The sequence below is a fragment of the Neodiprion pinetum genome, chromosome 7, assembly GCF_021155775.2.
Source record: "Neodiprion pinetum isolate iyNeoPine1 chromosome 7, iyNeoPine1.2, whole genome shotgun sequence".
NCBI classification, from domain to species: Eukaryota; Metazoa; Arthropoda; class Insecta; order Hymenoptera; family Diprionidae; genus Neodiprion; species Neodiprion pinetum.
The window spans coordinates 26785182-26809321 of NC_060238.1; the positions used below are offsets into that span (position 1 = coordinate 26785182).

Consider the following 24140-nt stretch of genomic DNA (forward strand, 5'->3'; position numbering starts at 1 on the left):
AACTCAAATTACCTAAATCCAAAAGCCTGCCAGTGCCAACTTATTAATAATATCAGATATAGCGTTATTCGAATTATTAGACATCGATGTTTGATCGCTGATTTTCTTTACAGTACGGCATTCACAGCTTTTATTTTTTTTTTAATCATCAATGAAATTCCGAATGACTTTGTACTTCGTCACGGTTAATCCGCGTCGCGTTATTCACGGACGACAGAAGAACTACATTCTTTGCGTACTTATGAATGCACATGTTGCTCGGGAAAGTGATAATTTTTCGAAAGACGCGTTCTAATAATAGGTACACCGCCGGTCGCGTGTGCAGTTGGGATTTAAACATAGTTTTGGCAGCACAAAACGTCAAACCGCCTCTGACCGAGGAGGCGCGAGGTCGCCGTGTGATTCCCTTGCTCGCTTACCTCCCGGATAAAAACATCCGCGTTGCCGTTTTATTGGCTTATCGTACTCGACGTAATCGAAGCACGGAATAGATAGAAAGTCAAAATAATGACGATAATAATGGCACTGCGATACGTATGCACTTCCGTATCATCGGTACTCTTTTAACGTCGCATTTACCCACAACAAGCAAATTCTTTTTAATTCAATCGACTACTTCCAGATTTTTTACTGTGATCGGTTAGCAGTACCATTAGAATCACCAACCGTACGTCTCTTGTCTTCTTTTATGCCACCGGACTGTTTGCCTTTCGCAAGGTGGTTCTCCCGAATGTATTCTTAGACGATGTATAAACTAGATCGTTGAGAAATGCGAACTTTCCGTGAAAGAAGTCAGTCCGACTAGCCACTTTATTGTCTGTTCGACGTATTCCTGTCTGTTGAACAATTGGCCGATACGCGTCAAGATAAGTTCATCGTACTCGGTCAACGATATTTTACAAGTACGTGAAATTGCTCGAAAATATTGCGGTTTAGTTGAGTGACTCGGATGTGAAATGAAGGAAACTTGCGACAAAGGGCCTGCGGAGATTAAAGAAAATCAACAGCCCATGGAGTTCGTGGAGTTTCCCGAAGACGCCGAAGAACCCGAAGATGAGTAAATATCCGTTTCAAGGATCAAATTAATTTAATATAATGAAATAAACCTTAAGGTCGGGAGTGCATTTGTCATTAGGAGCCTTGCTGGTTTTTATCTCGATTTATTTTACAAAGCCAATGATTATTTCGAGTCAAATTTTTATACATCGTCTTGGTTGTCAAAGTTTGAGTAGAATCGACCCAGATGAACAATTTTACTCTAATAGTCACGATGATCACAGAATATCTCATAATCATTACGCTTATGGGGAATAGTTTGCCGCGATTCGTAGGTGATGCACGTCACGTCAATTCACGTACCTTTATATTAAAACGACGAGGTCAATTTTGGCAAATAGCCAAGGACCTTTCATTGATGTTTATTCTGCGTATAGCCATTAATGCTTCTCTAATGGTACGATCCGCTTTGCCTATTAAACTTGGATGAAAAATTATTATTACTTGTTCGCCTGGCTCAGAGTTTGTCAAGATTTTTTGTTGGGTGGAAATCTCGTCTCAATTTATAGCGTCAATTCACAAGTATACCGAGAATGACCACGTTTCTCTTTTTCTAGCACGATGACAGCCAGCAACAAGACGATGGACGAAGCTGTAAACGATGCGCTTATAGAAAAATTAAGAATTTGTGCGTTCAAGCCGCAGGAAAGTACGGAAACTGTTCGATCGGTGGCTGCCAAGTTACACGCGCAACTCACATCTTCGGGTATAAATTAACATTTTTAAAAAGAAATTAGCGCCCGTCTGCACCGTTGTTTACGATGGTTACGATTCACATTATTTCACTGGGGTGAGATTTCTCTTTTCAAAGGAGATACAAAATTCGTCTCGAGCGATTTTGAATCTAGCATATAAAGACGTTTGCACGATCTGTTAGACGCGGGGCTGAATTAATTACCAATTCTCATGAACCTTGACTCGCTGCGGTGGTAATAAGCTACAAAGATTTGTTCAATTCGTTATTACTGCCGCATAGCGTGCCCGAGAAACGTTTTAAGCATGCCTTCCTTATCTCGTTGCCTACCGACCCAACTTCTTAAAGCGCGCCAAACTGATGCCAGAAATTAGATGTAGTGCGGCACTAGAAAGTTTTTCATTTCCTCTTCCGCAGCCAATTCCAGTTCATCTCGTTTTCTTCCTTTTCATCATTTTGTTTATTATTTTTTTTTTTTTTTTTCTCATTCACGCCAATTGGATATATGTGTAATGGATTCGTTGTCTGTCACTGATCTTCTCCTTGGCTCAACGACAAGTCGGTGAAATGGGCCACTTTTTTCCTCCAAATGATCACTCCTATCGGGAAATCTGAAATTATTTTTAAAAATCAGTCCTCGTCAGAGAAACTCCCATGTTTTTGTTGTTACGCAACTATTTTGTAATCACGACGGATTATATCCTGGCAAAAATCCAGAAATCCATGAGTCTGGCAGTGTGTCAGGTTGTTGCTAAAATTGGTTGTTGCCAAGTAGCAATTTCATATTAAATTTATACCTCTTGTACACGGTATTTTGCACAATTTGCGAACAAGCGTTCGTACTCGCTGTCGTAATTAGAAATTAATCTTACTATTTCCGCACGTGTACGAAAACCTTGCTGAGAGAAAAAAAAAAAAATCCCTGCCTTATTTGCATTATCTGGGAAGATATTAGACGATGATGGGGTTTTGGCCGCAGTTTCGTTGTTAGATATTCGTGCAATATTGGTTTCAATTGAATTAACCAGTGTTGAAAATAGATCATTTTGATTTCCAAAGTGTCGGAGAAGTTCGATTACCTGTCACCACGTGACCTGTACTACCCGCGCATGATATACTATATTCCGTGCGTCGATGCTTTGACCTAGATTTGCTTCACTCCAACCTGAAATCGTTGATTACCAATTTGTCTTTTACTGACCGACTTTTTTGAGGGAGCTAGGTATTTTTATCACCGACAAAAAAACTTCTCAATACTCGCCAAATTTTGGCAACAATGTTAAGTCTGTCTTAGTTTGCGATGATCGATTGTTTGTAAAAAACATCCACAGAGCGCCGTACCAGAGAACGAACCTTGGAAAAACTGTGGCGAAAAAATTCCAACACAATCGAGATACTTGTCAAGATTTTGGAGGTAACATACATTTTCTATAAATTGACGTTTTCCTTTTTTTTTAATAAAATTTCAAACGGTGCAATACCCTTGGAAATACCAAACAGGTTGCACAGTTTGTAGGCGACATTCCCAGCAACAATCTATCGCCATAAAAATACAATTTAGATACCGTCGCGTCGTCTAAGGGCCATAAAACGATTATTTCAAATACGTTCGGATACGTATACCTACCAACGTTCGGCGCTGTGATATTGAGGCCAGACGCAAAAACCGTTCGTCGATTCAAGCCTCTCGCATTTATAATATCATCGGTCAGCGAACTAGAGTTAGATCGGTGCACTAGAAACAGTTCACTCTGAAAATATATCGACTCTCGTCTCTGGACTGAGAACATCACTTTCGATATCAATTTTCCCAAACCCCTATCTGAAAAGACTCAAACTACACCATAGAATAATTTGTCTTGGGTATCGGAGTCTCGTGCGTGGGTAGAGATATATACAAGAGCGCACTGAACTCTCTCTGTCTAAAAATAAATGTCTCTCGCATATGCTTTTGGCAAAGATTGATTTCATTTGAGCTTTCAACTACGAGAAAGGTACTTATACTTCTAGACAATTTTCCCCATGCAGTTTGAGGTGAAATTTATGAAATTTGCAATTCGTGGCAGATGCCAATTATTTCTCGTAGTTTTGAATCGAAGCGATCATAAGAGAGAGAGAATAAAAGAAAAATATCCAGAAAAAATTGAGAAATCAACCAAATAGAATGATATTTACAAAATACTCCGACGGTATAAAATTTCACCTATTATTAAATATTTTTAATTCTATAATTTGATTAATCATAAAAAAAAAAAAAAAACAATTGCCGCCACTTGCAGCTATCCAAACGTTGAAAAAGTACTGTTTCACTTTATGTGGGGAAGGGGACAAATAGTGAGGAGCTTCATTTTTCTTTTTTTATATGAGAAAAACCCTTGCTAGAATTTTGAAAATATTCAATTATACACTTTGGAATTGTTTATAATAATTCTGATTCAATTTCGATCTCTTACATTCCAAAAAAAAGGAAATCACACGGTTTGCGTCGTCAGTAACAGACGTCGGAATGTTTCTTGTGACGGATGATATGAGGTAACATATGTACCTACTAAAAATTAGATTATATCGGCGCGGTGCGTCTCTGGGAAAGTTGTTTCCGCGGAAATGGATATTACTTGACCCTAGAAGAACTTTCGCAAAAAAATTTTTTGGCCCCTGTGATTCTTTATTAAAAAACAAAGAAAATGAGATCCTACAGGACCTTAACGATATAATGCACCCGAGAGATGAAATTTAAAAGATTGGGGCGTTTTTTCACCCCCCTTTACCGGAATGGATAAGAGAAAAAAAAAAATAACGTTACCGTTCTAGGGTTAATTCTGTACATCCTAGGCTGGTGAAAACCTTGGAGACCATTGTCGCCCGCCAAACAAACGTGCGTTCGATAAAAACCGGTACAGTGGTATGGGTACAGTTTCATGCAGCAGTTTGTCAGCAGCGGTATGCACGACATGCGACACGTGTCCGCGGCCAATAATAGAAGTTTTACGTTATCCGATAGTCGGAGGAGATCCCCGGGGATACAAAATTGATGCCGAACTTACCAATCTTCCGAGTACCTATCTCAAATACCCGTCCATTTAATTTCGACAAAATTCTAAAAATCGCTTCAACATTACACGATGACGGTGCAACGTGCGCGTCGTTTAGCTTGCCTATGGCGAAGGCGCGAAGGAAGAGAGCGAGTCATTTATGATTTTAGTCTTGTTTCAAGAGCCTTCCCCCGTTCCTCTCGTTATTTTTCCAGAGCTGCAAGGACAACGTGGCAAACTGCAGCGTCGCTGGTATTCTCCACGAATGTATATCCCCGAAAATCGGAAAGGCCAAGTCGAGCGGGTCGAAGAATCGTAGTGCAATAAGTAAGGGAAACGCAACTGCTGCTGATAAATCAACGTAGCGGATTTTGACAGGTGTTGACTCTAACGCGTTTCTGCCTACCTGTGTTTCAGGGAATAACAGCAGGTTGGCTATTTCCCAGCTGATAAACTTGGGTGGTACCCAAGTTCTGATACGCTTACTGAACGCCCTGCAACACAGAGAGACGATAATGACCGAGGTTCTCGTACAGGAGCTTCTGCGGATACTGGGACAGGTATTAAAGCTTTCAAGCAGCGTATCACGAGTTTGTGTCGTCACGAAAAGACTTGTGATTGCGTCTGTCGTTATTTAGGTTGCTCAAAAAGATCAAAAATTCTCGACAAAAGTGAAGATGCTCAATTCGACGAAAATGTTTCACTCGTTGTTGAAAGTAAACTACAACAACAGCCGAAATCTGTTCCCTTTATTACTGATGATCAAAAGTCTGGCTAAGAACTGTAAGTTTGAGATGATTTGCTCCCGATTAAAATTATACATTTTTCTCGGGTGACGTAGCAAGACGATCAAATCTACCAAACGTCTTTCTGTTACTTTCAGCATTTTCCCTTCAGATATTGGTGAAAGATGGGATCGTCCCTACTTTGGAGAAAACGTTTGTCTGCGTCGGCTACTCTCCTCATTTAAAACTGAGAACATTGCTAGAGTGTTTCAAATATTTTACGGTCAGCAGTACGTGAATGATGTAGCAAAATATCGTGATCTCGACTATCAAATTGTGTCGATGCTTGTTCGATTTTCACCCACAGGCTTCAATAAATTTTTCAGAACTCTGCTGTACAAAGTTCGTCAAGATAGGTTTGGTCCACCTTTTAATGCGGCTCTTCGACAGGTGGGAGAGGTTCGATGGGCCAATTCGGCTGAAAATTTCCAACTACTGTCTGAACACACTGCAGCATCTCTGCGTAATAAGTAAGAACAATTTTCCGCTGTTACTTGTCTCTCGTATCCACTTGTCGATTGATCTACACCTTTCGCTCGTGTTGATTTAGAGTCGGGGAGGAAGGCAATAAAGTCAAACGGTGGGCTACAACTTCTTTATAGCTTCTGCACAAATTGTCCCGAAGAGAAATCTTACGATTGCCTATTGTCACGCGTTTGTGGCATAATAAATCAGTGCCTCGAGAAGAAGGAACTACCGGTGCCTGAAATGTCACCTGTCAGGTAATCCTGAGCCAAACGATGCGTATCTTACGCCTCGGCTACTTCTTCCTTTTTTCGTCGTCGTAGATGAGAATTCAAAAAATTCTTCACCTCACATTTTCTTATCGAAATTTGCATTTTTTTCCTCCGTGGACAATAGATTCATTTTACCAGAAATAACTGCGAGGCTGACAAACAGTACGGAAAGCGGAAGCGATGCTGACAGTCAGGTTAACAGCGTGGCGTCTCTTGGGAGGGTATACAGCGACGTGGACTCGTGTGACGATGAGGAAAGTGATAACTCTCCACAAACCAAACAGAGTACCCTTCATACCGGCAATGATATCGATGAAAATAAATTCTTCTCCGGGGTCGTAAATTTCCAAAGAACGGAGGAAGATCTTCTTGCGTAAGCGATAAAATTACGAACTATAAAATAGGGCAAATACGATGGGAACAACAATGAAATAAATAAGTAAATAAATAATAGAACAAAAATGCGACTTGCCCGGTGTCGAAATTCGTATTCCGTTGTAGGTACAACTGTTTCTTTCGAGAACTTGGCACTCTTCAAAATCAATTATCCACAAGAAACAAACTGGATAAATCTAAAGCGACGTGCGTCGACGGTTTTGCCAAAGTTAGCAAGACCGGTGCCAATGTCCAGGGTCACGCCAGTGGCAAAGGTTTGCGAACATTTGCAGACTTGTCGTCGCATATGACAGACCAACACGCCTACTGCGTGGTAGCCAGCACGGTAAAGAGCGTGATAAGCTTTGTCAAAGTTGCCTATCCAGATTTAGTCGGAGGCGAGGGTCTTGGCAAAGCGGCCCCGCTTAACAACAAGGATCGCAAGGTGTGTAGATCGAAACTGCTGACGTGCGTCGATCGGGGACTTCATCCGGCGGCATTGATGCAAGAAACAGCCTACGATCTCGATCAATTGGCTGCGAACTTCTCGTCGCAAGAGGACCGGGGATCGTCTCAGCGTCTCCTCTGTAACTGGGATGAGAAAATAATCGGGAAGCGGAGCAGCGACTCGAAGCGGTTGCAGTTCGAGTCGCGGTTCGAAAGCGGAAATCTGAGAAAAGCTGTGCAGGTGAATATTAGTTACGCCATCTTTGGAAACAGAGTGGAGCGAGGTGGTGGTTCATACAGCTTGTGAGATATGTCGGCGTTGGACGGTATCGACAATCGACCGTCAGAGTTGGCTTGCTCCAACCTATCCCCGCTCTCCTCATGTTTCTCGTAACAGAAACACCTGACGAGTTATAATTATTTTCATGACTGCAGATAAGCCCTCGCGAATACGACCTCATATTGACACCGGATGTGAACAGCGGGTCAAGGCATCAGTGGTTTTATTTCGAGGTTTCGAACATGGAGGGAAACTCTCCGTACACCTTCAATATAATAAATTGCGAGAAAGCTAATTCGCAGTTCAATTTTGGAATGAAGCCAATACTGTTCAGTGTGAGAGAAGCGCAACTTGGGAGGCCCGGGTGGGTAAGAACCGGTTCCGATATTTGCTACTACAGGAATTGCTATCAGAGGCCTACCAAGGAGAAGAACTACTTGACGACGTCCTTCACCGTCACCTTCCCCCACGCCTACGACGTTTGCTACCTGGCTTACCATTTTCCTTACACCTACAGCCAGATGATGGCCAACATTTGGAAGTGGTCGAAGAACCTCTCGCCGTCGGGTATTTATTTTCGCGCGGAGCCACTCTGTAATACCCTGAACGATAACGAGAATCCCGTGTTAACCATCACCGCACCGGAGTCGAAGAGTAATCCCATACAGGCGAGTCTGACCATCCGTCGCACCGAATACGGGATAATTTCTAGTAGGGTTAATTTAGAATCGATTTTCAGAACCGGAAAATCATATTCCTCACGTCGAGAGTGCATCCGGGTGAGAGCAACGCCTCGTGGGTGATGCACGGTACCCTCGTAGCGCTTTTGGCCAGCTCAACTTACGCTAGCAGCTTGAGGGATGATTACGTGTTTAAAGTTGTTCCGATGTTGAATAGCGAAGGTGTTATCAACGGTTGGTAAGTCTGCAACCAACTTCAGCCAATCGACGCAGATGTTTCGAACACTTGCTTCGGTTCTTTTTTGCGGTAAATATCATCGTGTTGTGAATGATGACATTTGTAAGACGAACGAAAATTACTTTCTGTTCGTAATGCCATTCTGATGCGGATCTGATGAATTTTACGGCAATAAGTTTTACTGCCATAAGTCGATATATTTGAACGTCGCTGCGAAATGGAATTTATTGAGAAAAACATGACGACAAACGGTTAGGCAATCATCTGTTGAGGTTTCATAAAAATGTAGTCATACCTTTATTGATTTACAGTCATACAAAATTCTCATTCGCAACATTATAGGTACAGTATAATTATGAATAAACGTATACAATTTAAGAAGAGTTTTCTTAGAGGCTAAGGTAATTTTGACTAATCGAACTGTCCGTGTCAATGAATCGATACGTTCGGATGACAGAAACGTTTTTGTCGCATCGATCAAGTTTGAAAACTTGTACAGGGAATCTCCGGCGAAAGGGCAAACGTAAAAGTTGTGCGCGTGTGGCTCGGAGGCTGCCCTCTCACCAGAGATTCCTCGTATAATATAAAACTATATTTGAAAATATTCTCTCAAGCGATTGGAAACGTTCCGCCTTGCAAACGTATCTCAATCGATGAATAAACGACACGTGAGAGCAATTACAATCGCAAGTGTTTCAGGCACCCGTTGACCAACACCAAAACTAATTACCGTAAGTAGAATTATAATTACTCGTCACTACGCCATAGCTGAGAATGATTTGATTCCAATGCCGTAGATCCCAGGTGAATTTAATGTATTTCATACGGTTTGTCTGTTCTTTCGTTTTCATTTTTCATTCATTCGTTCACCTCCCGCGACTATCGATCGTGTGACACATACGAGGATGTGCGATGGTAGTAGAATAGGTTAAAAAACAAACTTGAATTAGAAAAAGTACGAAAATAAGGAAACAATGAAAATAAAATGTGTCATCGCATCTGCGAGTATCGCGAACCTTACGTTCCAAACCGGATCCGCCTACGAATCAACAGCATTTCGATAGTAATAAGTGAAAACCCAAAGACAAATGACCAACGGATTATAAGCACTTTCCCGGATACAATGTATACACTGTCAGTAAAATCCTTGAACATTTTTCGTTCGTTTCACTTTGACTTCCTTCGCACTTAAAATCTATGTAATAAAACGGTCGACGATTCAAATTTTTTCAAGTCTTAATCTAGGCATACAATTAATTGGACGGAGGGTCTAGTACCTTGCCATTCGAGCGTACCTTGATATTGTACCTGTACCCTGGTTCCGCTTCCGGCAAAATGGTGCTCGAGTCGTCGTCCAGCTGTTTGAGGGGCGCACCGGGCTCGTCTTGGATCGGCTGATCGTTGACGTAGTCCTGCTGGGAGTTGTCGTAGGGGCCGATGGTGCGCGCGTCCTCCAGCGCGTTGTTCGGCAGCTCGGTTTCCGCGACCTCGTAGTCCTCGGAGTTTTCTGCCTGCGCCGAAGCCGGACGGACCTCACGGGTTTCGAGGCCGTCGAATGCAGGGTCTTTTCTAGTAGCGAACAAGCTGGCGATATCTGGGATGTGGTCAGGCCCGGTGTGTTTCTCGGCGCTGGCCATATCCTCATCATCCTCCTCCCCCTGATCCTCGACGATGTCGCTTTTCGAAATTCTCTCCGAGGTCTCGGTGTTGGGGTCGAAGTCGGACGTGGAAGCGGAAGCGGGAACAGCCGTTACCAGTCTATTAACGATAGGATCTTCGGACACCTTCTCTTCTGATTCAGTGTCCGATGTTGAAGCGTTTTCCTCCGTGATTGCTTTGTCTTCGATTTTATCTTCCACGGCTGCTGGCGCGGCAGTTGTGGTCGTCGTGTACGGCCGGCGATTTCTGCAATACGAAACAGGTGCAAATCGTTGATTCGATTCTCGTCCCGTCGCTAATTACTCAAAGCTTTCATTTATTAGTACAATCAGAGCTTCAACCCGCGTGTTAAACTACCCTTGCGTGCACATATCACCACAGTATCACCGTAGAAAGAAATCGTATTACGAATATGTTCAACTAATTCTGAGGGGTTGACTTGATGAAAGTTGGCAAGTAGATAGCTGCAGATTACATGGCATTCTTGCTGGTTGACTTCCTTTCAGGTTGCGCTAAAGAGATCGGCCGCGTTTCTCTACGTGAGAGGTTGTTTTTGCGTATCTAAATACATGTCTCACCTCTTACCCCTGTGTCGCCGAGACTGGAATGCTGCCGTAGTTGTAGTAGTAGCATCTCGTTTGTTCGCATATGAAATCCTTGAAGAGGGTGCAGTCCTCGGTTACCCATTCCAACGTCGGCGCCTTCATAACGACGCACAAATCGGCACTTCCGTTCTCACCGCTAAACATTTGAGACAAGTTTTTTTCCTCAAATTATTTTACAACTATCTCTTGGACTTTGTTCGTTCACAAAACAAGTGCATTTCTCTTTCAGAGGAAAAAAGCGTTTGCTCGCGTGCGTTTTTATCTTACCTTTCCCTCGCTATTCTTTGAGGCTCTGTTCCTCGAGGCACGTAGGTCTCGCTGCGTCCCGGAAGTTTTCGCATGTAATCAAAGGTCGAATTGAAGGGCAGGCCGGTGCTCATCCACAGCATCATGTCGGTTCCGAGCTTGTTGCCCGATGTCCAGAAATCAAATTTGGTGTAACCGGCGTTTTGCAAGTACTGCGTCATTGTGTCCGCCTTCTCTTTTGTTTCAAAAGAAATCAACTGAAGCCCCAACGACCGGCAGTACTGATAAGCCAAGAAGTAGTTCAGTTCAAGACTGTACGGGTTCATTCTCGACACGTAATACTGCACTCCATCGAGTTGAATGGTCGTGATCCTTTGCGCTGAAACGATAAAAAACACAAAAAAAAAAAAAAAAAAACAAATGAAATAATAATTTTTCAAAATTGAACAATAGCGAGGAATCAATTGTCCGAATGGATCGGTACCTACTCGTTTGACTTGACGTTGGTTAATAAAGAAAGGTGAAAAGAGATCTTTCCGGGAATAGTAATTCCGTGAAACTGAAATTGTCGCCAGTTCCCATTGTACGTGTATACCGCTCGTCCCTTTTAGTTTCCCGTAGCATATTTTCTTAATATATTCACGCCGCATTCATTGCTACGGGTGTGAATGACGGTTGCGCCGTGCACACACAACGCGCACGTGTTTGCTTGAAACGATCCCAGGCTATAGCTGCTGGCTGGCTACCAAAGCTGTCGTTTCGAACCGTCATCTTCGACGTGCGTGGTATGCGTACACGGGGAATCACCAGAAGAAAAATTCATCCTTACCTAACCCGTAATTAGAAATTTGAAGGGGTATTCAACAACGCAGGGTTGCAATCAATACATGAAAATCGTAGGCATTCGTTCGATGCTATTGGTATCCGGAATTACGACTGCGGTCAGTCGGCAGAAAACTTCACTCAATTTCAACCAGATTTTCATTCAACGAGTTGAATTGAACTGCTGCAGACAGAGCGAGCGGACACTTGTACAATGTGTCCGCGTTGAATTCTTACAGTCCGTTATAAAAATTGATATAAGTCTCTTTATAACTGTATCTGAGTAACCTGCGTTCATCGATCAACCGTCGACATGTACGCGTCAACGCCACGCGCGTTACGGGTGCCATCATTTCCATCACACTTCCTAATTCAGATCGAGCTTTATAACCGTTACGTACAACTTCGTAATCGTTAATCGTGCCTAGCCTACCTTGTGTAACTCATTATTTTCAGATAGATTTATAAATGCATCGCGTACACTTCTCCTCGCTTCTACACCAGCAAAACTTTTCCTTTCCTACTCGTCGGTATACGGTATACACGTAGACACGACACTTAATTGTTCCATTGAACTTGTCGTCGGAGTTGCAGGTTATACGCCTGGCAATAACGCGCTCGTTGATGTTTCATTGACTCCAATTCGTTCTATCTCCAGTCGAGCAGCGCAGCTGGGGAACATTTTTCACAGCGGTACTTACAAATGATACGTTCATTAGGGGACTACTGTATTCACATCGACGATATTTCGAAATAAGAAATTCTCCTTATCGCGTCGATGTAAGAGAGAGAGAAAAAAAAAAAAAAATAACAACAACTGTGTAATTGAAATTAAATGTCGTCGAATGATACGTTAGAGTTCACAACCAACCGTTTATTCACAGTTTCTTGACCCAAGTTTGATGTGTAAACAAGTGCAGGCAGGGAAATTTCTCGGGTAAAGGTGTTGCCTTCGAGTAGCTACCTCACCATTCCCGGCGATTCCGCTGTACACTGAAATTATACATGTACAATACGTCCGTCTGCATTCAACAAAATTTTTATCCACGGATCAAGGGACAAATTTAGTCTATGCAACCGGGCAGGGATTATTGTGCCCGTATTTCGTATATACCCGGTAAGTTGCTAGAAGAAAAAAAGTACCCCGAGGTAAAGCGGCAGGACAAAAAGTAAATGTACAAACACAAAAAGAGGGTAAGTCGAAGCGTTTGCGGAGCGCGAGTCGAAACTCCGTGCCCTCGGGGGAAGTGTTACTCTGGTCTAGAAATGCGAACGAGTTCCCAAGCGTGTAGATCGTGGAACAGGTAGAGCAGGTGGTAAATGACCTGATGACCTTGAGCCAACGTATACGTCGTGGTAGGCGCGCAAGAAATTGAACGAGGGTACGTGGGAACCGCCGTTGTACTTTTTTCTTACTTTGTCTCTTCAACTTTGAACTTTGCGGTTCGTATTTTGATTTTAAATTTTGTCGAGCTGGAATCCAGTTGGACTTGGAAAATTTGGTAAGCTTTCATCATCGCTCGGCGGATGCTTAGAATCGCGTTCGGCTCTTTGCAATCGACGGACCGCGTGGTCGTCAACACCCAGTTGTGCACAAGTAGGCAAGCCGCGGAACATTGAGAAATCGTATAACCAATTCAACCCGATTGCTTGTAAGCACGTATTTCCTGACCGTTTCAATACGATCGCTGCTTAATTGTACGTTCAACTAGCGTATTCTACTCATCCGCCGTAGCTTCCGAACCAGATATTAATTTCGAATTGACGTAAATCTTTCTGCATAAATACGACTTGAATATATGCACCTATCTAGGTACAGGCGCCGTCTTTTTCTACGTTCATTTCTGTTTCTTTAGTTTCTTCTGGCAATAAAAATAAGAAGCAACGGTATCAAATCTACAGATGAAGCAATTTTTTGGTTATTTTAATCGATTCAAGAAATTCATTAATTTTACGAGCTGAGAGTATAAAAATGTTCGAAACAGTAGCAAAATTAAGCAATCGGCACGAACCAGAAGTGAGCGATAATTTTTTGTCGCGTTATGCATTCAATGAGTACCAGCAAAGTTTCAACGGGCTTGATCGTAGAAATGTTATGAAAAAATTGATATAAAACGGCGATTAAAGTTAAGAAGAGTAAATTATCGTATATTACAAGACTTCCCGTCGTATCTCTCAGACCGATATAATAAGTGATTACTGGAAATAAGTGGGAAAAATTGAAGAGTAATTGATTATCGGTACTCACCCGAAGTGCAAGCAGCCGCGGCGATGATTAGGAAGAGGGCGATCTTCATCGTGGTTATATGTTTAATACGACTTCCGGTATAGTTCCCGAGGTAAAATTCGAGGGACGTTGGTGTCAGGGTCGCGTTGTCGAACTGGCGTAGCGCTGCGTCGACGGTCCTCTTAAGAGTCCTCCGTCGGCTCGGCCGCCACGCTCGACGTCCGTCGAGGAAGGGTGGTGGGGGTCACCCGCCGCCGATGATGATTCACGAAGCAACGCCGAGTCGGCTAGAAGATGGTCAATTCCTCCGGTCGAGGAAGAGAGCTGGGTGGATTCGCCCCGGTGTTTTTCAGGGCCGTTATTTTGCCATCGAAACGACGGTGGAACCGTGTCACGACGTGAACGCCACCGTTAGCAGCGGGGCGGTAAATTATCACGAGGGATCGGATCGCGGTGGCGTTTCACCCTCTCGGGGCGTCAAAGTCGCCTGAATAAATTGATGCCGGTGAAGCGGTCGCGATTTCTTTCCTAGAGCTGTAAGCGCTGCGGGCCTCCCGGGGTAGCTTTTACCGTGAAATTACCTCGTCGCGGATGACGGGCGCGTTTTCCAACATCTCCTCCGCTCTTCGGGCTCCGATCATCGTTCCGAAAAAGACTCGGACGACGGGACCGCAGCGATTCTCTTGTCTCGTTGTTGGTACCGAGCCGAGGAGCTCGTTACATCTACTCTGGGTGAAAATTTCATCCTCGTCGTCGTGACTCGTCGACTGGTTTCGTCGAGCGCCGCCGGGCTGACGGTGAAGAAGGTACACCACGCCACGCATTCCTTAACACGCTGCGGCGGAGACCCTGCACGATATCGGGAGAAGCCTCGTGCAGACGCTCGCTTGATCTCGGATATAGCGGGGACTCCGCGGTTGACGTGTAGGCCGAAGGGGTCCAGAGGGCAGCGGGTGTGTACGCGAATAGCGAGGGGAAGAGGCAGGCGAGCCGCGGAGATGAGGAGAGCAGAGGAGAGTAGCGGAGAGGAGAGTAGCGGAGAGGAGAGGAGAGGAGAGGAGAGGAGAGGAGAGAGGAGAGGAGAGGAGAGGAGAGGAGAGGAGAGGAGAGGAGAGGAGAGGAGAAGAGATGAGAGGAGTGGAGAGGAGAAGTGAGGTTTGGTAAGGTGAGGTGAGGAGAGGAGAGGAGAGGAGATGAGAAGAGAAGAGAAGAGAAGAGAAGAGAAGAGAAGAGAAGAGAAAAGCGGGCGCCCGCTAGAGAAGCAGCTTCTCAGCACACGGCGAGCTCCCGAGCATCGGGCCGTGCCGCCGTGAGTACTTTGTTTTTGCAAAATAGAGGAGCAAAAAGAAAGAAAAAATCCGCGAGGGGGTTCGATTCTTGACCAGGTCTATTTCAGGCTGCCCGCTCCTGCTGCTTCTGATACTCCTGCGCTGCTCACGGAGGCCTCGGTAAGGCGTATTCCCGAGCTCTTGGCTTTAGCCGAAGGTTGGAAAGACGGCGACTCCTCGACTCGACCTTTCCTTGGTATACGCTGGGCCCCGAGATCAACCTAGGACACGCAGTGATCCTCATTTCAAGGTTTCTCATCGAGCCTGCAGCCTACTCGCGGAGTGCGAACACGACCCTTGGACGTACGACGTTGAAAGTCACCCAGCTCTGCTCTTTTCCACGACGTTTCATTCATTTTCTCCGCTCTTCCCAGAGCCTTCACTCTGCGAATTTATAGCGTAGACCCATTACATTTGTCGCAGGGCGTTTACCGTTAATTATCAGAACCGATGAGAAAACGTAAAGTAAAAGATAACGATAACGGTTACCTTCTACCACCCAATACCGGAGCCGGTTTTCCTAGATCTTACTCGATCCAGTTTTTTCATATCGTCTGTTACTTCAGCCTCTAGTTTCCTCTTTGGATCATTTCCAATCTTCTACCTTGATTCGGCGAACGCTCGCTACAATCATCGTCAGGTTAATGAGATAACGTCGACAAGCTGCGTATAAACATTAGTTGCAAAATTTTACATGCTTCGCCCGCGATGAGTATCCATCGACATGACGTGCGAACAATATTTTCAAACATGCGAACCCCTCTCGAAGTAGTTGGGAACGTATCCTTCACCTTTCCGAGCCTCTTAGCTCCGTGAGAGTCTCTCCTGCGCAGGCACGCGAAGAAGAATCCCCCCTGACACCACCTCAATTAAGGACTCGAGTGGCGCGTTATGCACATGCCGCTTCACAGATATATTTAGATACTTGCCTCCTTACACTCGGCTAATACGACTATCAAAACCAGATCGTTCGTGATATCCCGCTGAGCAAATGGGGCCCGACGTACCCCTTTCGCTTTAAATCACTGTCACGTGTTAATAACACGCGAAGGGGAAACTTTCGGTGTCTATACTCACGTACAAGCGGCAAAGCCGCCGTGTCAACTCGACTGACCGCAGCGTTTCATTTTATCAACAAGCCGTCATATGTACCTACACAGCCTGTAAACGTGGCATAAGATAATGATCCGCGTGTGCGTGAAACCGCGAGATATTCGTACATTGAAAAGATTGTTCAACCCCTTCGACTACCTGTATGCTCCGGTTGGTAGATTTCTTAACGCAAGGGTCGATAGTCCGCTGACGTAGATGAGAATTAGACGCAAAAACCAAGAGTCGTTCGATTATTCTCCAAGGATGAGTTACGTGAGCCTTTGTCCAGCGTCATGCTGAGACGGTTCTGAGGATTTTTACAATTAGAGTTTCTTCCCTCGGCATTCTACATTGCATGAACTTGTTTCGCATGGTTAATTAAGGAGTCGTTAAAAGTTTCTACGAGTTTGCATCGGTTCTATATATAGGATAGTTTTATGTTTTGCTGCTCGATCTTTGTGTTCCACTCTTCCCCCTTCTTCGTAATCTTTTTCAGAGAATACTTACGCCGGCCTCAGATCAGCTCAGCTCCGCTCGACTCTCCGAGTCTTCGTACTGGATTATAGCTTCTCGGTAGTGTAGCACATTGTTCTTGGTAGTGTGCGTGTGTCGAGTCACATGTTTGTGTGCATGCAGAGTCCTAAACTGCGACCCTGGAATAGCCAGACCCCTACATAACCAACCTGAAATGGACAAACTTTGCCACGAAACCTTTGGTCCCTTTGGCAGCCCTTCTGTCTCAATAGTTTTTACTTTCATCCTTCATTTTTTGTTGCTCTTGCTTTTCTTTTTTTCTCCTTTGACGACGCCTTTTCCCACTTACTTCACTCTCGGTCCCTTTCTTGGTGGCAGCATCAGGCCAAAGAACAAAAGAATAACGTCCAACAGAAATGCCTACCTATATGGATGCATGTACTGTAATAATGCATACGTGTACGTAAAAGTTGCGGGTGGAATCCCAACTAACCGTGACAATGACGAAATTAGTCAGTGGTTAACGGAAAATGCTGCTGGAATAACAAACTGGAAGAGTTGCGCTGTTTGTAATAACGCCGGCATTTCATTTCTTCGATCTTTTTCCGTCTTATTTCACACTCTGTCGACTTTTAATCCACCCATGGTGAAAATTAGCTATCCGTTGTACCCGAGTGCCTGAAATTTTCTCGAAACAAGCAATAAAATCTTGACTATGCTTCATTCCGTCCAATACTCGTTTCCACCGTGAGGCAAGTAAGTTTTGTAAAAAAAAAAAAAAAAAAGAAAAAAACGTGTCGGTCGACGGTGCAAAAGTTCTGAAGGAGTGAGTCTCGTCTCAATAGTTGAGCTTGAACGGACCTCGTAAAAAATAGGCGGGCGGGGAGAATGTTATCCCAAAATCGTTGCGAGGGGAAACGAACATTGAGATCTGAGAGTAGTGTAAATTTACACTACGAAGCCTAAACTGAACGATGTCTTTGCATTCGAGCATTGGTCGATTTCCTTATTCTTTTCGTTTTCCTTGTTCCCTCTCCTGTGTAAAGTACACATCATTCGTTCCCCATTATCGTTCGTTTACTAGACTCGAAATGCGTGGATAATGGGATATGTAGTAGCGCTTACTCAAAAATTGAATATCAAGTCAATATGAGCCTTTTGGTGTAAAAACCACCTACCTCGAGTTAAGTTCTGATTTAAAAAACACGAATGAAGTATCAATTATAAGGGACTTATAGGCGTTCCAATGAAATATTTGATAACTTCTGGCTTTGATCAACGAGTTCTATCTTGTTCCGTTACAATGAGGGCCTTAAAGTCATTGTTCTCACCATACGAATTAGTTAAATCGTTAGAAGTAGCAATAAAGAGTCAAGTCCATTATTCAAAGAATATTTACGCAGGGCCACTCGACAAACACGTTCACTTTTTTTGAAATTCCTCGACCCTGCCCTGTAACAACTAGTTGGTTCGTTTACTCAAACTCTCTTAAAATAATACGTAACAAATCCAACCCCTTTCCAAAACCAAATTCGTATCTCTTCAATGTCCTTTACGTCTATTTTTCGACTAGTATTAATTCTTCACGAGTATAAGTTTACGAGAGAACAATGCCTGACGGTTCGACAACGTGCAGCGTCGCACGTACATCGTGCAGGAGTCTCAGCGCGCATGCGCACGGAAAATATTTTACAAAAATAAGTTGCGAATCATTATAAAACTCGATTTACGTCTTTTTAAATGCATGTAGAATCTGATTACGTATAGTTGAAAGTAGAAACAAATTAACTCGAGTTAGGTTGCTGTTATTGCATCCAACAGCTCATCACTGTGGGCATCCTGACGCTCGAAGCGGCTGATTCGTCATTCGAACTCTCATCCGCCGGTGTCTAGAATCTGGAAGAAAACAAAAAGTCAAATCAGTTCTAATGGTTGAATAATTATATGCCCGTTGGGGGAAGTAGAGTGAATTCTTTCGTCCCGCTTGGGTGCGATTCGTTGATTTTTGTCTACTCGATACCGTTCGTCGGTATTCGGCAGTGTTTGGCCAGGCGTGTGCTCCGCCAGTCTTTACGCTCGTCAAAAGCTCCACGAGCGTAACTCTTCGAAACTCACACACCCGCGGGTCTCTTTTCCCGCTGCCTTCGACGAGAATTAGGGGTTTGGATTCCCGCGCGGGTTCCCCGTTCGACTCGAGGGTATTTGTCCAGAAGGATGGCGGTGCCGGAAGGTGGACGGTTTCGACAACCAAAGGTGGGCCCGCCAAGCCATGGATGACGGATGACGCGGGACTTTCACAAAATATATCGACCAGCACCGGGCGCAACGCCGCCGATGCACGGAGAGATTTAAGCGAGCAACGAACGAAGCGAGTCCTCGCGCACTCTACGAGCCTCTCTAGACGATTTCTCGGTCGGAACGGGCAGGAGACGTCTTGCCGGTCAAGGCTCCTGCCAACCGAGTCATTGACATTGGGGCGCGCGGCACGGACGAGCCGACGTCGACGCGAAAGGGCCGCTGCCTCGCCATGACGAATTTACCTACCAATTCGCTAATCGCCGAATTACAAATGCCAACCGTTATTATCGACAAAAATATTTCACCGCAATACGCAAATCAAAGTGAACCAGTGGAAATCGGGAGCGATTGTATGTCTTTGAATGTCCCCGCGCTCACGGCGTAATGGTCGAGACAACGTTTCGCCTTATAGGTATGGCTGTCACTTATGCGTACGCGTGATCGGTCGCCGATTCTTTACAATTACCGCTAAACAGATGCGCCCGACGGTACGCGTATTTAGACTGAATTTAACATATTGAAATGAAAGAAAACAGCCCCAGATCATCCTGGCAAATTTAATGCTCGGCTATTCCTGATTGCGCGTTTCGTGCCTCGACCGAGTTAATTGATGGCTGCTTACAAGTTTGACAGGAGAGGAAATAACCTTCAAGCATTCCGAAGATAACGGGACTTTGTCGCTCGCGGCGCATTATTCGATCAAAGACAATGAACTCTGAAGGATGGACGGACGTCTATACTTCGTGTGGCAATCGCTAACGGTCGATTTTTAGATCAATTATACCAACTGACCGCTGAACAAAAAGAGAACGCTCCGATCTTAGAGTGAAAAACACATTCCCGAAAAATTCGGCAGCTGTATAGTTTCTCAAAGGCGCCTCAACACCGCGTGAACTCATCGTCGAATTTAGTTATTATGACATTTCTTCACACTCTGGTAGATAAAATTTTCGATTACTTTCTTCGTCTTCTCTAACATATACGTATTTGTTCAATTCGTAAGACCAGGCTGTTTGAGAACCGTATCCTATTTTCTTTCCGCACGGGTCGCGTATCGTTTCCGAACGGTCGTAGAATCGATTAAAAAGAGATTCAAACTTGCGTAAGGCTACCACGTAACCTAAGCCATGCCTAGCAAACGTCAGCACAATATTCTATCCTAGTATTGGTATGCGCGACGCGGACTTGTCACTTCCTGCGGGTCGATTTCCGGCCGCCGGAAATATCCTTGCAACTACACATGAATCCTTAAACGACGCAACTGATCGGACGTCGACAAACGGCGTCTCTGATGATTTGTAACAACCGATGAACCCCCGCAATTCCATACTGACTATTAAAATCCCATGCCGTTAGTCGCCTCGCTGATTCCTACAACGTAGGCTCCTTGTCGCCATGGTTCGCATTCTAACCCTGTAGCGTGGGTGAAAGATCAGACACAGCATGCGCGGCAGACGTATTTTTCTTCTCGACACGACCGTGATACGATAAATACGTCGCAGCGTCGATCCTTGTTTTCATTTTTTCAGCAATCGTTACGGCTTGACAACCGAAGACTTGAACAGACGATGGAGCAATCCAAACAAAATTCTACACCCTGTCATATTCCACACCAAAGGTCTGATGGAATACTGCACCAGAGTCCTTCAGAAACCACCCCACGTATTCGTTGATTATCACGGACATTCCCGTCGGAAAAACGTATTCTTATTCGGCTGTAGTCGGTCCGGCTCGTGGAGCGCGGCTGACAGAGCCAAGCCCGACCAGCCTGTGCAGTATTTGGTAAGGTCGATGCAGCGTTGAAAATTGAGCCTTATCTTACCGATGTCGATTATCGTTCCGCAGATGCTGCCGCATTTGATGCAGAAGATATCACCGGCCTTTGCTCTGCCTCTGTGCTCCTTCAAAGTTGAGAGAAGCAAGGAATCCACTGCCAGAGTTACTGTGTGGCGTCAATTAGGCGTTGCTAGGTCGGATATATATGTACATGTACTCGTATCATAGCGATGCGAAGACACGCTTACGCCGAATAATTTTTCGAGCTCTCTTCTTACGATTTTTGTTATACTTATACACGATTTGTAGAAGCTACACCATGGAGAGCAGCTTTTGCGGTTGCGACCAGGGTTCCCTGGCTGGTTTTCATCTCGATACCGAACATCTCCGAGATATCGGCCAAGATTTTTGTCAGGCCTTGTCGATGATGAAAGACGGCGGTGACGAATGGACCGTTGACAAGTGAGTGTCCCAAGAATGTAAAAATTCTCTGCTCTCATTGACGAATGAGTGTTTGTGTTTAAACTAGAAGTGAAACAAGAATATTAAAATCAGCTAACGTGCATTTTGAGAGACGAATGGTGTGGGGATCAATTCAAACCGGAACGAGTGCTGATCGTAACCGGTGACAAACATTATTTTGCTTGACAGTATATTTTGCTGGAAATTTCCCATTTATTTTTTCTTATTTATAATCACACCGACTCTAATATTTACTTGAACGCAGATTGGGAATGGAGTCCTGTTGTCCTCTTAAGTGCATTCTGAAAGAGTCAAAGAGGCTGCAGAAATGCATTCAGGATAAACAAGCTAAGCACCATATTTTCGGAATTTCTTAGGCCGAAAAAAATGTCGTTTCAATTGAACGAAACTCAAGGCAAGAACTTTGTTTCATTTTCATATCGCCACTGCGCTGCCTCGTTACCTAACGCTTGAATCTTTGGCATCAAAACGATGCGCGTCTCGCTTCCTAACAACGTATTAACCAACGCAAAGATAAAATGTAGCAGCAACATTATCATTTCACTTGCGTATTTTGTAATTTGTGGAATTGTCTTACTCCGTTCGAATTTTCGTTCTTAATCCCGTTATGCGAAGGTCAAATTGAAGGCTGAATACGTAACAGATTGATGAATGATCAGCATCTACTACAGCAATGACTCCTACACGGGCAATCGCTGCTATGTCTTGTTCAATTCCGCGATCGTAACTTCCGGAACGCTGTTTCCGTTAGAGTTTCCGTTACCTTCTTCACTGTCACCTTACAATTTTTAATCGTAGGATTTGCAGGAGTAGGAAGTTACGTTTTCACGATTTCTTGAAGTGACAATTCGATATCTAGTACTGGCTGAAGGATGAGGTTATTTGGGAGAATGTAAAATAAAGGGTCTACTCCGCGAAATACTGAAAAATTATTTACTTTGCGAAGTGTGTAAAAAGCTGCCCATCTCATGAGATCCGGAAAGAACGGGCTATTTTGTCTGTATTCGAAGAAGGCATTACGTAGACATTTTATTTGTTTTGATAATGCTGTAGTAGTGATATTGACGTTAGGAATCGCACCTGTTTGAAAGTTCCGTTTAAGCCATCAAATCAGTTTCCTATATTATTAACATAATAACGGAATTTACAAATTAAATACGTGAGCAAGTATGTGTCAATTATATGTGCATTAGGACGGTCTTTAATAGGGTTGTTTTAGAATTCGCATCCTCCCAGGGGCTCAAACGCTTTCAATTACATGCGAAGAAATTCCCTGTCAATTTGAGCTTTTTACATCAATTCTAACAATAAGATAGTCCGCTTTGTGATCGATGTATCTCATGGAAATAACATGGCAAACACTTTTTTCTCAGTATGTATTTTACTGTAAGAGTAATAATGCTTACAAAAATCTGTAACTGCGAGGTTTTAGTGGGTATCACAGTGCTGCTGTCCGAAAAAAAAAAAAATACAGATCATCATACCAGGCAATCAAAACGAATTGCACTTCTTCTAAATAACAAAGAGTCAGATTTCGAGGGTGTGCAATTCGTCGAGATTGCCCGGTAGAATGATGTATATTTTTTCAGATAGTAGCAGTATAATACCCACTAAAAACTCGCTGTTATAGATTTTTTTGCAAATTATTAATCTTACAATACAAAATCAATAATACTAATAATATTTAATAAACAACTTTTTCGATAGTTAGCAGCACCACCAATTTCGACTGAAGTAGTTGAGCAAACAAATCGTGAATAGAGCAAAAGAAAAAGGCATATGACAAGCAACTAAATTTCGAACAAAAAAAAATCAATATTTTGAAAGTGGCTGTGCTAACTTAACGGACTTCTCTAAATTCGTCTCGTTATCAAAATACAAACTATGATATTGTATTTTCCAGGCTTACCGTAGAAGTAGGTGGTGCAGACGAAGAAAGTGGCATGGTAGACGAAATCTCATCAAGTTGTCCTTCGGACGAGTCCGAGTTGGACGATTAGGTTCGCAACCCGCACCCGCATCTAATCATTTATTCGCTGGAATTTACCAGCTGTCGTTCTGTTGTTTCTATAATTTCTCACATCAAAATTTTATTGGATGGTGTAAAAAAAAAAAAAAAAAAAAAAAAAAAAAATTAGCAGCAACGAATCTAGTGAAAAGCAGTCATCCGAATGACGAATCATTGATGCAGAAAGTGCTATCGACGTTGCACGTGTGCGGAGTGAATGGTGTCGACGAGCGAGGGTTGCTCCACCGTCTTCCGGAAAACAATCTTCCAAATCCTCGTATGTTCCAGTAGATATCGCATATCTATGGGAACGGTATAGTACAAGACGAAGGGGAAAAACTGTGTGTACTTATGTACGAGTCCAATTTTGTTTCTTGTGCGTGTTTTATCCATAACACGATTGTATTTTTAACTGGCTGTACACATAGGGTATATGTATCATAAATGTTGGACATGATACTGTAATCGAGTTTCAATTTGGTTTCTAGGTATTCTAAAATCTAATGTGTATAAACAATTATAGACAACCTTAATTTTTATCGAATTAAAAATATTTCGAAAAGAGGAAAATTTCATGCCGGTATTTTTTTTACCCATGCAAGAAAGAATTATTTATAAACCATACTAGGGGTGAACTGACTCTGAATACCTTCAAGGCAATACGAGTTACCGGTACCTAATAATTACAATTGATAGTCTCGCAACTTTTACTTTGACTCAATTTACAATGAACTTATGCCAGTCTTCAATCGCACGTGTCGGTCTCAAGTACTTGTCATCGACTGATGTAGTGTATAT

General features: G+C 43.5%; 2 protein-coding genes across 8 annotated transcripts; one reads left to right on the forward strand and one right to left on the reverse strand.

Moving 5' to 3' along the window:
• Window positions 1-184: 184 nt before the first annotated feature.
• LOC124223543 (cytosolic carboxypeptidase 1) lies at window positions 185-24137 on the forward strand. Of its 6 annotated transcripts, none has more exons than XM_046635603.2 (18): window positions 348-1057; window positions 1614-1762; window positions 3082-3164; window positions 4998-5109; window positions 5200-5342; window positions 5421-5565; window positions 5666-5797; window positions 5894-6037; window positions 6118-6289; window positions 6429-6677; window positions 6806-7367; window positions 7562-8074; window positions 8146-8324; window positions 20605-20857; window positions 20921-21045; window positions 21161-21313; window positions 21579-21728; window positions 23238-24137. In XM_046635603.2, the coding sequence occupies exons 1-17, from the start codon at window positions 957-959 to the stop codon at window positions 21688-21690; spliced, it is 3327 nt and encodes a 1108-aa protein (XP_046491559.1). In that variant the 5' UTR covers window positions 348-956; the 3' UTR covers window positions 21691-21728; window positions 23238-24137. The 6 variants fall into 6 exon arrangements, 5 of the variants coding, with proteins under 5 accessions (XP_046491560.1, XP_046491559.1, XP_046491561.1 ...); XM_046635605.2 differs by having other exon boundaries at window positions 349-1053; window positions 1617-1762; XM_046635604.2 differs by lacking the exon at window positions 21579-21728 and having other exon boundaries at window positions 347-1057.
• On the reverse strand, window positions 8598-14062 carry nw (narrow). Of its 2 annotated transcripts, none has more exons than XM_046635608.2 (4): window positions 13905-14059; window positions 10856-11213; window positions 10569-10724; window positions 8598-10229 (listed from the first exon to the last, which is right to left on the reverse strand). In XM_046635608.2, the coding sequence occupies exons 1-4, from the start codon at window positions 13951-13953 to the stop codon at window positions 9578-9580; spliced, it is 1215 nt and encodes a 404-aa protein (XP_046491564.1). In that variant the 5' UTR covers window positions 13954-14059; the 3' UTR covers window positions 8598-9577. The 2 variants fall into 2 exon arrangements, with proteins under 2 accessions (XP_046491564.1, XP_046491566.1); XM_046635610.1 differs by having other exon boundaries at window positions 10166-10229; window positions 10562-10724; window positions 13905-14062.
• Window positions 24138-24140: the final 3 nt, after the last annotated feature.

Coding starts and splice junctions, on each gene's coding strand:
- nw (XM_046635608.2), bottom strand. CDS start 13,953: ATGAAGATCGCCCTCTTCCTAATCATCGCCGCGGCTGCTTGCACTTCG. Junction 10,725..10,855: donor CAAAGAATAGCGAGGGAAAG/GTAAGATAAAAA, acceptor TCAAATGTTTAG/CGGTGAGAACGGAAGTGCCG. Junction 10,230..10,568: donor CCAGTCTCGGCGACACAGGG/GTAAGAGGTGAG, acceptor TTCGTATTGCAG/AAATCGCCGGCCGTACACGA.
- LOC124223543 (XM_046635603.2), top strand. CDS start 957: ATGAAGGAAACTTGCGACAAAGGGCCTGCGGAGATTAAAGAAAATCAA. Junction 5,343..5,420: donor TTCTGCGGATACTGGGACAG/GTATTAAAGCTT, acceptor GTCGTTATTTAG/GTTGCTCAAAAAGATCAAAA. Junction 6,678..6,805: donor ACGGAGGAAGATCTTCTTGC/GTAAGCGATAAA, acceptor ATTCCGTTGTAG/GTACAACTGTTTCTTTCGAG.